General features: G+C 49.0%; 1 protein-coding gene across 2 annotated transcripts in view; it reads left to right on the top strand.

Annotated features, from left to right (window-relative positions):
• The first annotated feature begins 1,524 nt into the window (after positions 1 to 1,524).
• The window catches only part of KCTD1 (potassium channel tetramerization domain containing 1), a 93,207-nt gene continuing 81,220 nt past the window's right edge, over positions 1,525 to 13,511 (top strand). The window contains exon 1 of one of the 2 annotated variants that reach the window (XM_042909618.1): positions 1,525 to 2,058. Coding sequence is in view for 1 of the 2 variants with exons in the window: in XM_042909616.1 (XP_042765550.1) it covers positions 2,414 to 4,222 (1,809 nt within the window). In the remaining variant the exon portion in view is untranslated. Of the gene's footprint in view, positions 2,059 to 2,254; positions 4,223 to 13,511 lie in introns of those variants that run through there. The other variant, XM_042909616.1, reaches the window with a different exon arrangement.

Genomic DNA, 13,511 nt, shown 5'->3' with positions numbered 1-13,511 from the left:
AGCCTCTCGGCGCACTGCGCTCGCCGTGAGGGCCACGGGAGAGCAGCCCCTGGTAGGTAACTTGCTGGGCGCCCACCTGAGGTTTCAACACTGCTGAAATTCCCTAACCGATTGTTCGGGCGGCCGGAAAACTGGGAGCATCCCGGGACAAAGGGCCAGCCGTCCGGAAGTAGCGCAGTGCGACTGGTGTGTGCGCGGGTCGCGCGTGCAACTAACTTAGCTGCCTAGTGCCCTGAGCTCCGGGAAACAAACAAACGCCTTCCTACACATTTCCGGGGACGTTGCGCATTTTTGACAAAGCCGGCAGCACCTCGGGGATGATTCCCGAAGAGTGCAACCACCGAACTCCTCACCTCCCCGGATGGTTCTCTGCGGACAACAGGACGCATGAGAGCGTGTGTCGTGTGTCTGTTTGCCCGAGGAACGGGAGGGGGCCCGGGAGGCACGGACTTGCCCCAACTTGTTCACACCTGGCGCAATTTCCCCAAAGCTCTGCCGCGTACAGGGTCGAGGAAACACGCGGAGGGCGAACACAGATTGCTGGAGAAGAGAGTCAATTCCCACTTAGACGCCCACGCGGCCCAGAGACCTAGTGCCCCTCCCTTCTTTTCTTTTTTTTAAATTACAAGTTGACGGATGGGTTTCTATTGATGCGTAAAGTTATAAGCTGCCCAGAAAGCAAGACGGGGGAGTCCGGGAGGGGGGAACCGGCAATTGACAAGTCTACAGCCCTAGTGCCTAGAATTCGGTCTCGAGGGCAAATTCGAGGACGCCCTGGAGGGGACAGAGAGGCTGCCTCACAGCAGGGTCTGCGCGCCCTGGGGTCGCGCTGCTGGGACTCGTCTCCGTTGGTTCCCCTTAGCCCCCGGGTCTTGGAGCTGGCGGAGCGCCAGGGGACACTTGGGCTGCCCGAGGAGGAGAAAATTAGGATGCCGTGCGAGCTCGACATGGAAGGGGTTGTGCCGCCAAAGAAAACAACCGAGGTCTCCCGCAGCTCTGGGGGCGCTGCCCCTGGGCCGGGAGAGAGGGAGGCGGGGACGCGAGGACGCGCCCGGAGTCTGGGCGCGCCGGGGGCGGGCGTTCGGCTGGAAGTGGGACAGTGTCTCCTATGGGAAAGCGGGACCCGGCGAGCTCTTTGGCCGCCTTTCCAGTTTCGGAGGTATCCGCCCCCGTGCGCCGGAGGCAGCGCAGCCCCGAGGGCGAAAGAATGGCGGTTGGCAAACTTGGAACAAGAGCGCGCTCGGGATCCAAATTGCCGGAATTGTGGCGGCGGCGGGGGCGGCCGAGACCCAAGTTCACTTTTTCCGCCCGCCCGCCGACGGGCCTTAGGGATCGGCATTGCTCTAGCTCCAACCAGGTGGAGCGCCTCGCCAGAGGGAGTTGTGTCAGTGTGCTCCGAGGCCCGGAGGGCGGCGGCCTAAGCGTGCGGGGAGGGGTCCCTGGGGTCCGGAGCGCCTCTCCCCGAGTCTCCCCTCCCACCCGCCCCTCCCAGTCTTTCTTTCTTGCTCCTTCCCCAGGCTGGCGGGACCGGCGCAGACTTGCCCTAGACCTACGGGGAGCGCCCCGGGTCTTTAATGACAGCTTAAAAGAGGCTGTTGGAAAAGTCGAAAGGGATGAGGCTGACGTGGGGCGTGTTTCGCTCCTTTGCAAGAGTCGGAAAGGGAGCTGGGAGCCGTGCGGCTGGCCCCAGGCCCCCGCGCCTCGCCGCCAGCAAGTAGGTGGGGGAGCCGCCGCCGCCAGCCCCATCCCGCTCCCAAGCCTCGCCCGCTGCGCCCTGGCCGCGGGCGCAGAGAGGGTGCGGGGCCTCGCCGTGCCTCCTCCACCCTGCTCATTAACCTGCCTGCTCCGCTCCGGGCGGCCCCAGACCCGGCTTCTCCGAGCAGCACCCGCGGCCAGCCCGGCTCTGCCGCCTCCCCGAACCCCCGGCTCCGGGGGGCAATGAGGGGGCAGTGGAAGGGGCACTGCTCCTCGGGCATTACTTAGAGAAGCGAGACCGCCCCGCCCTCCCGCCGGCCCTCCCTCTCTCCCGCCCGGGCCCGCGCGCCACTCCGCCAGAGGGTAAGTTGGGAGTGTTTCACCCCCACCGACAGCTCTCCCTCCCCTTTCTTCACCCCCCCCCCCCCCGTTAAAGTTTTCTTAGGAGTGGGGAGAGGGGTGGGGGAGGAAGAGGGTCCAGCCAGCCTCCGTCCTTACCCTCTCCCTGCCTAACTTACCCCCGCCTCCCCTCCCCTCCATCCCCTGCGCGCCGCTGCCCCTCCGGAGTAGCGCTCCGAACTGACAATTGGAGCGCGGCTCCTTTAAGAGCCCGGCTTTGCCTCCCGGTAGCTGAAGGTCATTAAACACAAAAGCTCTCAGCGCTGCGGTCCAATATAGCGCATGCGCCCTGCCCGAGGACTGGCAGAGAGACGGCAATATGGCGAGAATGCCTGGCAGCGGGGACTGTAACACCAGCGCGGGCGGCAGCGCCAGCGCCGCCGCCGCCGCCGCCGAGAACAATGGGGAGCGGGGCGAGGGCGAGCGCGGTGCTGGGGGCCGCGGCCGCCGCCACGGCCGCCCGCACTACTGCAGCGCGGGCGAGGAGGAGGAGGAAGAGGAGGAGGACGACGAGATCCAAGAGGTGCAGATAACGGGGGACGAGGAGGAGGAGGACGGAGGTGGGGGGCTGGAGGAGGACGAGGAGGAGGAAGAGGAGGAGGAAGAGATGGGGCTGGACTGGGACGAGCCCCTGGAGCCCGAGGACTCGGCCGGGGAGGAGTTAGAGCCCGAGCCGGTCCATATGATCAATATGGACCAGAGCGCCGCGCTGGAGCCCGAGGCGCCGCCGCGACTGCTGGCGCCCCGGGCCCGCGGCGGGCCGCCCGGGGACAGCGCCGAGCTGGACCCCGACGTGCTGCAGCGCCCCGAGCGGGCCCGGCTGAGCGAGAACACCCGGCTGGCCACCCGCTACGCCGTGCGCATCTTCCGGGAGTACCTGAGCGAGAAGGCGCAGAGCCCGGACTTCGAGACCATGGACAAGGGGGCGCTGTGCCGCGTGCTGCGCTCCTTCTACGCCGAGGCCCGCTCCAAGAGCGGCCAGCTCTACAGCAAGTCGTCGCTCATCAGCATCCGCAGCTCCCTCAACCGCTACCTCAACGAGCCCCCGTACTGCCGCACGCTCGACCTCACCAAGGACCCCGAGCTGCGCAGCGCCAACCTGACGCTGGCCGCGGTCATCCGCAAGCTCGAGGAGCAGGGCGCCGGGCCCGTGGTGCAGAAGCAAGCCATCACGCGTGCCGACCTGCGCAAGCTCTACACCTCCAGCGTCTTCAGCACCAACACGCCCTTCGGGCTGCTCAACAAGGTCTGGTTCGAGACTTGTATGTACTTCTGCACGCGAGGCCGCGAGAACCAGCGCGAGCTGGAGGAGGACTCCTTTGGGCTGGCTATGGATGAGGACGGCCGCAAGTTCGTCTACTTTAAGTCCCTCGGGCCTTACCATAAGTCGCGCTCGTCGTCGTGGAGCAAGAAGCGTGCCGAGAGCAGCGACGAGGAGAACTTGCCCCGCATGTACGAGACGGGCACCGAGTTCTGCCCCTACGCCAGCTTCGTCAAGTACCTGTCGAAGCGCAACCCCCTCTGCAAGGCGTTCTTCCAGCGGCCCCGGGATCACTGCAGCGAGGGCGATGTGACCTGGTACGAGAACAAAGCCATCGGCAAGAACTTGCTGGGCACCAGGATGCAGATGCTCTCGAAGGCGGCCAAGCTCTCCAAGACCTACACCAACCACTGCATCGGCGCCGTCTCCATCGCCACGCTCAACAGCATCGCGGGCATCGGCACCAAACTGGGCTCGCCCGCCCCGCAGGGCTGCTACGCGGAGGCTCTAAACGGGGCGGCTCGCCACCACTCCCACCACCCCCCCACCCATCCCTCCCACCACCACCGCCCCCAGCCGCCCTCGCTGGGGAACACCTATATCCTCCCCAAAGACAGCCAGGTCGGGCCCGACGTGAAATCTGAGGCTGCGCCCAAGCGCGCTCTGTACGAGTCGGTGTTCGGGTCTGGGGATATCTGCGGCCCCTCTTCCCCCAAAAGACTTTGTATCCGCCCCTCGGAGCCTGTGGATGCGGTGGTGGTGGTTTCCGTGAAACACGACCCCCTGCCTCTTCTTCCAGAAGCCAATGGGCACAGAAGCACCAATTCTCCCACAGTAGTTTCACCTGCTATTGTTTCCCCCACCCAGGTAACCAAACCAAACTCTATGCATGAAATGTTTCTTTGGTACCATTTCTAGACTAACTCCTGCTAACGCAGGTCTGGGTCCGGGGAGGGGAGGAGTTTTAAAAAGTACTAAATATACTGAATCAGATTTGATTTGGTTTGATTTCACCCTTAGGAGCTTAACTCTTGTGCTTTTCAGGAAAGTTTATGCCTAACCTTAAAAGATGTTGAGAAGCCAAGGTCCCTAACATTCAGTGCTGAGCTGTAAGGCTAAAACTTCAAAGTTCTCAGAACAAAAGGGTTGGAGGCAGCCTGACTCTCCATTGAATGCATGAGTTTAATAAGGCACAGTGCAGGAATACCGCGCATATAAAGGAAGCAATTACTTAAAATATATTTGAGTAAAGTAACCATTAAAATACTCTTGCATATTTGCCATAGCTTACAAAGATTAAAACAAAAACGGTTATAAAAAAGAAAAAAGAAAACGTGCCAAGCCCACTTCCTGTAAGTGGGCGGGGAGTGGAGAGATGGGTAATCCAGTGCCAGTTTATACTGTAATAGGTAGCTGAATGTAAAGTGATGTTTGGGGTGCGCTTTCCATAAAATAAAGTCACTTGTTAATAGAAGGAAGGGGTATCAGCACTACCAGCCAGGCTCCCTGCCCGGTAGTGGGTAGCACCTAGGCAACAAACTTCACTGCCTCTCCCTAGCCCCATGGGGCTCACTATCTAGGGGGCAGGTAACACTTAAGAATATAGATATTTAAGACAAACTGCGCAGTAGTGTGGCAAGGACATCCAAAGTTAAGAAGTTGTAGCCCAGAAGCTGAGCCCTTTGGGCAAATCAGTTTACCTCTCTGGACTTCAGAGTCCTCATCAAGGATTAGGGAACTGTTTCAATATTAATATTAGTTAATTCTCAGCAGTACCAAATTCTAGGTTGAGATTGAGGACTTGAACGGATGCTTATTATTATTTTTCCTAGAGGAATATATTCATATTACTAAAATTGTACTCATCTTTGGAATACTCTTCTCTGGGAGCCAGAAACGAGAGGTCTTTGGGGGCTGTGCTCTATTCTGCAGGCAGGAGTAGCCACTGGAGGTTTTACAACTCTGACCTCCCTGCCATCATGCAGAAGTAGGAATTTGGACTGTAAGTCTGGAGGTGTAGTGCAGGCCCTTCAAGAAACAGATGTCAGGTACCTCTGTGCTTTTTCCAAAGTGGAAATTCCAGTTCTGGACAATCTGACCCTTTCAGAGGTTTACCAGCTAATCATCAAGGCCAACAGAGAAAGGGGCTGCGAATGAATTTAATATAAACAGCAAAGTTCTCTAAAATACACAAGACCTGCCGGCTATGTGTCTTTCTGTACTTCTATGTGCGTGGTACATTTCCGACAGACCAGGAGGTGGTTTTATGGAGTTGTAAGGGCGGAGAGGAGGATTCTTCTTTGGAGAATTTGGGTTTGCTTTTTCTTTGAGATCAAAAATAAATGTTCACATTCTTCTGATAAAGTAAGACCCTTAAAATGTCCTGGTTTAGAGTGGCACCTGATTAATTGAGGAGTGAAAAGCCTGAGAAAGTTTAATATTAAAGTATATATCTGCTTGGAATAATAATGAAACAGTTTGCCTCCTGGCGTCAGTCTGCTAGTTTCTTGACATCAGTGTCCTATAGAATCGAGTTAAGATTCAGAAGATGGGAGGAGGGAGTTGTTCCGGTCGGTTTTGTTTTGGTCTAGGGAATGCAGTTGCTCTGTCACAGTCTTGTTTTAACTGAGTGAGATAAATCAGTTCTATAAACCTGAATACTGATTCATTTATTTTTCTTGAGTTACTGTTACGTAAATATAGATTAAAATTAAAAATAGATTTGAGTGTCCATATGTTGGCTGATTGTTATTATGCAAAACATTATTATAGCTGAGTTCCTTGTAGTTAAAACACTACAAAAAGTTGTTCACGTATTAACACGCCTGCTTTTCACTTATGTTAAAGTAAGTTTTTAACCAGGATTAAGAAGTTTAAGGGAACTCTAGTGATTCCTGTAGAAGTCACCTTATGGCGGTCTTAGCATTCTAAGAATGATACAAATGTTGAGTTTCTGTAGAAAGCTGATATTAAACTTTTTCCTCTTGTATTTATTAAAATCACTGTAACCTTGAGGTCCAGGGCATTTCCTGGGGATTAATGACCGGCTGGGGTTAGTGGCCCAAGGCACTGCTTTAGGCAGTCACCTCCTCTTGGCTGGTCATTAATCTTCAGGAAATGCTGTTAGGTCATTAATCTTCAGGAAATGTATGCCTTCAGCTTCAGTCACTATTACTTAATTATGAACACAGGCTATCTAACCTTAATATTGGCCAGACTCCTCAAGTGGTATTGCATAGAACTCCACCGTTGACCATCTTATTCTAGACTTCTTGATAATACACCCCGATGCTTTGATTCTCTTCTAATGTTGCAAGTTTCTCAACAAACGAAGAGCCTAGAACTTTAAATGCATTTACTCTTTTTACTTCTTGAGAGTGTTCATAAGTGGGTCATTGAAAAATGAATGCATCCAAGGATTAGCAATCATGGAATTTGTGATTTTTACTCACGTGAAGTTCCTGATTTTTGTTGGTTTTGCGGGGTGGGGAGGGGTTATGGTAGCGGTTGTGATGGTTGCTTTAAGAAGTTCACTCTAATTCCCTGGAATGGCTGTGGTAAAAGCAAAGGGTAGTTTCCATCTCCCCTCCTCCTGCATAGCTGTTGTGATCTAAGATGATCCACTTACTGGTGCGGCTTCTTAGCGCTCATGGAGATCACATGGTACATTTTAAAAGGCTTAGTTTAGCACAGCCCCTCCTACATTTTCGTAGCTGTTCTCTTTACATGAAAATACAGCATTCTTCCTGCCTCAGAGAACAGTTCTTCTGCTTAGATGGATGATAGAGATTTGTAACTTTAGTCTTTTTTATTTGCACACAACATAGTAAGGTTTAGATTCTAAATGTCATAGTTTTGTCGCTAAAGCTTTTATAGACTGTGCCTCTCTCCAGTACCAAAGATGTGAGCATTAGCTCCCTAAAATACATACTCAGGCACCTTTGTGAGCTTGTGACAAAGGTGTCTTCAGTTGCACGTGTTTGACTTTAACCCATATTACTTCTAGAAATAGTTTTCAGGAATTCTGCAAGTAGGAAATCGAGTAGTGGAAAGAGTCTGGAGCTGGTGGTGCACATCCCCATTGACTTCACTAGGAGCCAGTCACACCTTATAGCGTCCCAGCTGAAAACGAGAGCAGCAGCCTGTCTGTGGGGCACATGCAGTTGTTCCTGACCTTGCCTTTGAGAAGTCAGATGTTGTTAGCACTGGGAAACCAGCTTTCATTCAGGTGCTTAGTGTGGGAAGGGAGAAGGGATATTCAATCTGTCTGCTTAATAGAAAAAACAAACAAACACAAGCATTTTATGCATTATTGAAAAAATCGCCAGTCTTATTTTTAATTTAGGAGGGCTACTCTCTTAAAGAGAGAATCCATCAAACTTCAATAAACGTGAAGGGAGTCGTGGGTTTAACAGCCAGAGCAACTGTAACAAGTCTTTTTTGTAATGGTTATCTGGAGCTATTAGGATTAACTGCCTTGTTTAAATCAGGATATTTCCCTGATTTTTAATGTTAGCTGTGGCTGCCTTCCTTTTTTCTACTGTAGGAGTAGTTGCTCTCCCGTTCAGATTGGTGGAAAAAGTAAATGTCAGTAACATTAAGTGTGTAACTTTTTTCATTCATTCAGGAAACAGTTATTGAGCACCTACTATTTTGGCTTTGGTACCAGGAATCTTTATAAATTAATCCATTTTCCGCTTGGCAAGTAGTTGCATTGGCAAGATTTTGGCCTCATGAAGTATTAAAACCAGATCAAAATAAGGAAAGTTAAAAGGTGATATACTTAATGGTTTGCAGCAGTCATCTTGGGAAAGAGTATTCTTAACTCTTGCATGTTATTATTGCAATCATTATGCAAATGAAGTATTCTAAATTGCTGTAAACCCACATGTATGTCAGCTCACTATCTATTAAATCTGACCCAGGAAACAGGAAGAGAAGTATTTGCTGCCAAATGAGAAAGTGGTTCCCATTCATTTAAAACTTAAATCCTTTGGGGCGCCTGGGTGGCTCAGTCGGTTGAGCGTCAGACTTCAGCTCAGGTCATGATCTCACAGCTTGTGAGTTCGAGCCCCGCGTTGGGCTCTGTGCTGACAGCTCAGAGCCTGGAGCCTGCTTCTGCTTCTGTGTCTCCCTCTCTCTCTGCCCCTAACCCCCTCGCATTCTGTCTCTGTCTCTGTCAAAAATAAATAAACATTAAAAAAAAAACAAAAAAAAAGTTTAAATCCTTGAATCATCTTGATTTTAGAATCTGGCTCCCCAAACAAATGTTACCTAACAAGCCACCCTTTTGTCACTGCAGGTAAGAGTCCCTTTTTCTAATAGGACTGCTTGTTGTATGTGAGGCTGTTTAAAGCTGGCTCTGCCTTGGCCCAGGCCAGTCAAAACTCCAATTATTTAATAGAAAGTTAAGTTTCAGGTTACCTTGTGGCGTCTTAGCTGCCATTTCAAAAGCAGAATTGATACAGGAATTGAGACGTGGTTCCCTGTGTTGAAAATCTTGGGAACAAACCTATAGGCTGGCAATCTGTGGGTCTGTCACATGCTAGAACTTTATTTGTTGAGCCTATTTTTTACCTCTCTTGATTGGTCCTTCACTGTATTATACTAGTTAATCAGGATGCCTTTTTAAAGACTTCTCTGGAGAATTTAGATAGGGTGAAGGTGGAGGAAATTAGTTGGTCCAGAAGGGCGTATCAACTGACCTTGATAAACTAAACTGAGAGAAAACGTAGCTTTCAGATTTGAAACATTGCATGCGCAAACTTTTTTAGTCATCACTAGCGGTGTTCCAAAGACCCTGAATTCAGTTCAAGAGCCTCCTTTTACCTGCTAAGTGCTACCTCCAGGAGCAGGATTTGGCCTTTGCCCTCAGTCCTCCGTGGCGGGTGGGCAAGCTAGTGGGCTTCAAGCTGGAGTGATTGTCTGCTTGATACATGGACACCACAGTGGAAGCAGATGAACTTTTAAAATTTTAGGTTCTGTAAAATTTTAGGCTCTAAACTTTAGGTTTTCAGATTTGTAAAAGTTTCTCTTTGCCTGCTATTCCTCAAGAGAGGATGGGCTGTGAATGGTGTTGAGTTTTTAGAACAGGGAATGAGCATAATCTAGAAACAGAGTGTTTAAGCCAGTTGAGATCCCTCATCACAGCAAGGGCTGTATTTCCTAACACCCATGGCTTTAAACTAGACAGCAGACCACAGTGTATCCACTATACTACAGAAGACCAAACCTAATTAGACATGTTTTAGGTTTTCAGCAATTCTCCCGTCCTTCTGGTCAACTTCCTTTACAGTCAGACTTCCTTTCAGCTTATAGTTTAACAACCTGACGGAGCCATTTTTTAAATTTAATTTAATTTAGTTTAATTTAATTTAATTTTATTTATTTGTTTTTTACTTATATCCTATCCTAAACTCGGTCCAAGCCTGGGATAACCGAATTTTCAAGAACAACAAAGTGGGAGATCTCTTACAGGACTGTAAACAGTCCAGAGCACCTGAACTTTCATCAGGAGTTTTTGTCACAGCAGTTTGCTCTGCTTTGGGAACTCCAGTGGGAACTTCCTTCTTCTGGAAACCCACTGTATTCTGAGATCTGTGATTCCTGTTTAGTGACTACAAACAATTGGGCTCCTACTGGCTGTCCAGGCAGTGAGTTTGGTTGTGTTTCATATGGGGCGGGGGGCCGGGGGTGGGGGGGTGGCAGGGAAGTCCTAAAGCATACTCCTCATACTGGGGGAGCGGTGTGAGGATGGCAGAGGGCTCCCAAGTTGTTTGAGTCCATGTGTGTAACCCTGGAAAGCTGAGGGACTTGGGGAGACCTTGAAGGAGAGGATTCCCACATCACCAGCTGGGTTCTGTGCCTCCCACCCTTCTGCCCCGGCCTGCCCCAAGGTAGACGTTTGAAAATCCCCTTTATCTTGCAAACCTTTCCTGGGAGGATCCGGCCTCATTCACACCTTGAATTACTGCTTTCCCCTGATCTCCTGGCAGTGAACCCTGGAAGATGGGCATTTTGATCCCGTCTGGGAGGAAGGAGGTACCTGCTACCTGAAAGGGCTGACAGATTTAAGAGAGCGTTAGGTTGTAGGCTTCTAGGAAAAGAGGAGAGGAATTCAGAAAGGAGTGCTCAAGGATGGCAGAGATAAATGGCGCTTCCTTTGTGAGTAATGTCACAAATTGGAATGTCAGGATGAGTTTGGAAGCTTTTAATCATTATTTTCTAGTTTTACTCTGTGTCTCCAGCTCAGTCAGGTGCCTCACCATTCGGCACCAATCTTTCCTCTCAACCCAAGGAAAAGGGAACTATTATTTATAGCACCCATCTCTTTTGGGTGCTTTCCACCACGTGTCAGGGACCAAGCTAGTAGGTATACTATAGATATATATGTATATTCATTTGGTATTTGTAATACATCCCCCCATATAGACAGCATGGTCGTGGATAAATACATTTATACAGATACAAATATACACATAATCTGTATATAAACTTGATCCATGAGAAAATTGTCCATCTTGCTGTTGTAGTCAAAGAAAAAAAGTGTTTAAGGCACCTTTCTTGAGCTTGTGGATTAGTTATGATACTTGAACTTGCTATGTTTTTTCCCATGTAGTTTGAAGGACTATAACTTAGAAATGAGAAGTGTTCCCAGCCTCCTAGATGTTCTAGGTCAGCGATTGGATCTGATCCAGGCAGGAGTGAATGAGGGGCGGGCTCTGGCCATGGAGGTCTCATTCTGTTGGGCTGCAGTCTGCGGAGACCAAGGAGGCCACATCCTCTGACTGATTTTGTAGTTATGAAGTGGAGTGTAATTAATAATGACTAACATGCACCAAGGGCTTTACAGTGCTCTTCCGACTGGCAGTAGACCAACCCAGGGAGTTATTTCCATTTTCTGAAGGAGGAGACTAAGGTCTAACCAACCTTAGTTGGCTAACTTGGTTAAGGTTTAACAACTGATAGGTAATATGCCTGGATTTGGATCCAGGCCTGTTTGATTCAAGAGTCTCTGCTTTTAAAACATTTTTTTTTTAAGTTTATTTATTTTGAGAAAGAGTGTGTGAGCAGGGGAGGGACAGAGAGAGAGAGAGAGAGAGAGAGAGAATCCCAAGCAGGCTCCGAGTTGTCAGCACAGAGCCTGATGCAGGGCTTGAACTCACAAACCATGAGATCATGACCTGAGCCAAAACCAAGAGTTGTGCTCTTACCCAACTGAGCCACCCAGGCATCCCCAGAGTCTCTGTTTACATCCAGTCTGTTGATTTCCAAAATTCTTACCAACTGTTCAAATAGAAAAACCCAGCCAATGAAGGGAAGGTGATGTAACATTGGATTCTTATCACTACCTTAGGTGCTTTCCCAGGCCAATATACGAAGAGAGAACTTGTTACAGTCAAGCAGAAATAAATAAAAGGCAGAGAGCACGAAATAATATTCCCAGTGAGTTCATGCTTCTGCTTTGCTGTATGGGGTCCCCCGACCATTGGTAGATTCTGGGACTGTAACAGCCTCTTTTGAGAAGCCCTGTCACTTAGCAGGTAAGAACAGATGCCAGTGCCAGATCCCCCGGACCAGATGTCCACTCCCAGTCTCCCTATGTTCCAGTTTCCTCCTTGGTCAGTGGGGATGGTGGTCACACCTATCTTGCAGGGTCACCAGTATTAGGTGAATTACTGTACGAAAAGTGCCTAAAGCCTGAGCACTCAAGGAACGTTTACTATCGTTTTATTACCTTAGCACAGAATCTCTTACATTCGAAGAACTGCTGATCTGGATGTTAAAGTCTCAGGCTTCAGTTTTCTCTTGTAAGTAGCTTGTCGGGGTGCTGTGTGTGGGGTCTCTGCTGTTTCTTCTTCAGGGGCGTGCCTGGACTTCGGCCAGTAGCAGTTCCTCTGGTCTCCTAGTAGGTAGGAAGTCTCCAGGTGGCCTCTTGCATGCCTGACTGGCTCAGTCAGAGGAGCCTGTACGACTCTTGAACTTGAGGTTGTGAGTTCAAGCCCCACGTGGAGTGTAGAGATTACTTAAATAAATAAAACTTAAAAACAAAAAACCCATCACATCCATGTGGATGCTTTACCCCTAAAGCCTCCATTTCTCTCCTCTGCTTTTCTTTTAAGATTTGCGTTTGCTGTGGCTCCAGGCGGATTGATCTCTACACCTTGTCGGTATATTCCGCAGACTGTTCCCATTTCTCTTTACAAAAGACTTGGAAATTTTCCAGCGCTAAAGAGGGTAGCAGAGAGCACTCTGCTGGGCATAATTGATGCCCAGACTCCATCAGATTTGCAAAAGTTGGCCTAGGGGTGCTCACTGGGGCTTTTTTACAAGAGATTAAATTTTATCAAAATGGTTTGGGATTCTGGGAGTGGTCATAATACTGGAGTTCTTAACGGTGTTAGGAGGGTCATTATAGCAATGACTTTCAGCGTTCCAGAAACAGAGCCTATAATTTGGCTAGTTCCTATGTTATGGCATTTGCATTTCCTTAATGCATAATTGGACTATAATTTTCTAAAACTTGACTTCTGTCTTGGAGATTCTATAAATCAATAGACATTCCACTTAAAGTTGAGGTGTACAAATACATGTTTTGAGCAGACTGCAAAATCAGAGTAATTGGTGGTTTGATGCAGTATTGCTGACCAATTAATGACCTTTTGTGATTTGTTTTAAGTTTGACAAAGTGCTCTTATAAAATAGGAATGATTGATATGATGATGCAGGGATTCATTACCCCTAATTTAGTTTGCCCTTCAATTACTCACAGTATTCAGCCACCATAGTCCTTTCAGGGATAAGTTTGTGGGCTTTTAGAATTATATTAATTCTGTTAATTAATACATACAATTAATCTATTAATTTTATTAAGCCAGCTCGTATGAAATGTTGGCTTCTGTTTTATGACATTCTCTCTGACAAAACTAAATAGATTTTAGATAGTTTCTTCTATTGTGAACAAACATCTCATTGTTTTTTACTCCAGAAAAAAAAAAAAATAAAAAGACTTGTAGGATGTTTATTTTTCAGTGGATTGAGGTAGCAGTTTAAAATCCTGTTTCTGTAGAAACACACAGAACCAAATAAAAATATAGTAAGACTATGACAGAACTGAGTAAGGTAGCTTCATTTTCCTTTCCTTACTCAGTGTTCA

The sequence above is a fragment of the Panthera leo genome, chromosome D3, assembly GCF_018350215.1.
Source record: "Panthera leo isolate Ple1 chromosome D3, P.leo_Ple1_pat1.1, whole genome shotgun sequence".
Taxonomy (NCBI): domain Eukaryota; kingdom Metazoa; phylum Chordata; class Mammalia; order Carnivora; family Felidae; genus Panthera; species Panthera leo.
The sequence above is the reverse complement of the archived record's forward strand: the minus strand, read 5'-3'. Positions and strand labels throughout refer to the sequence as shown.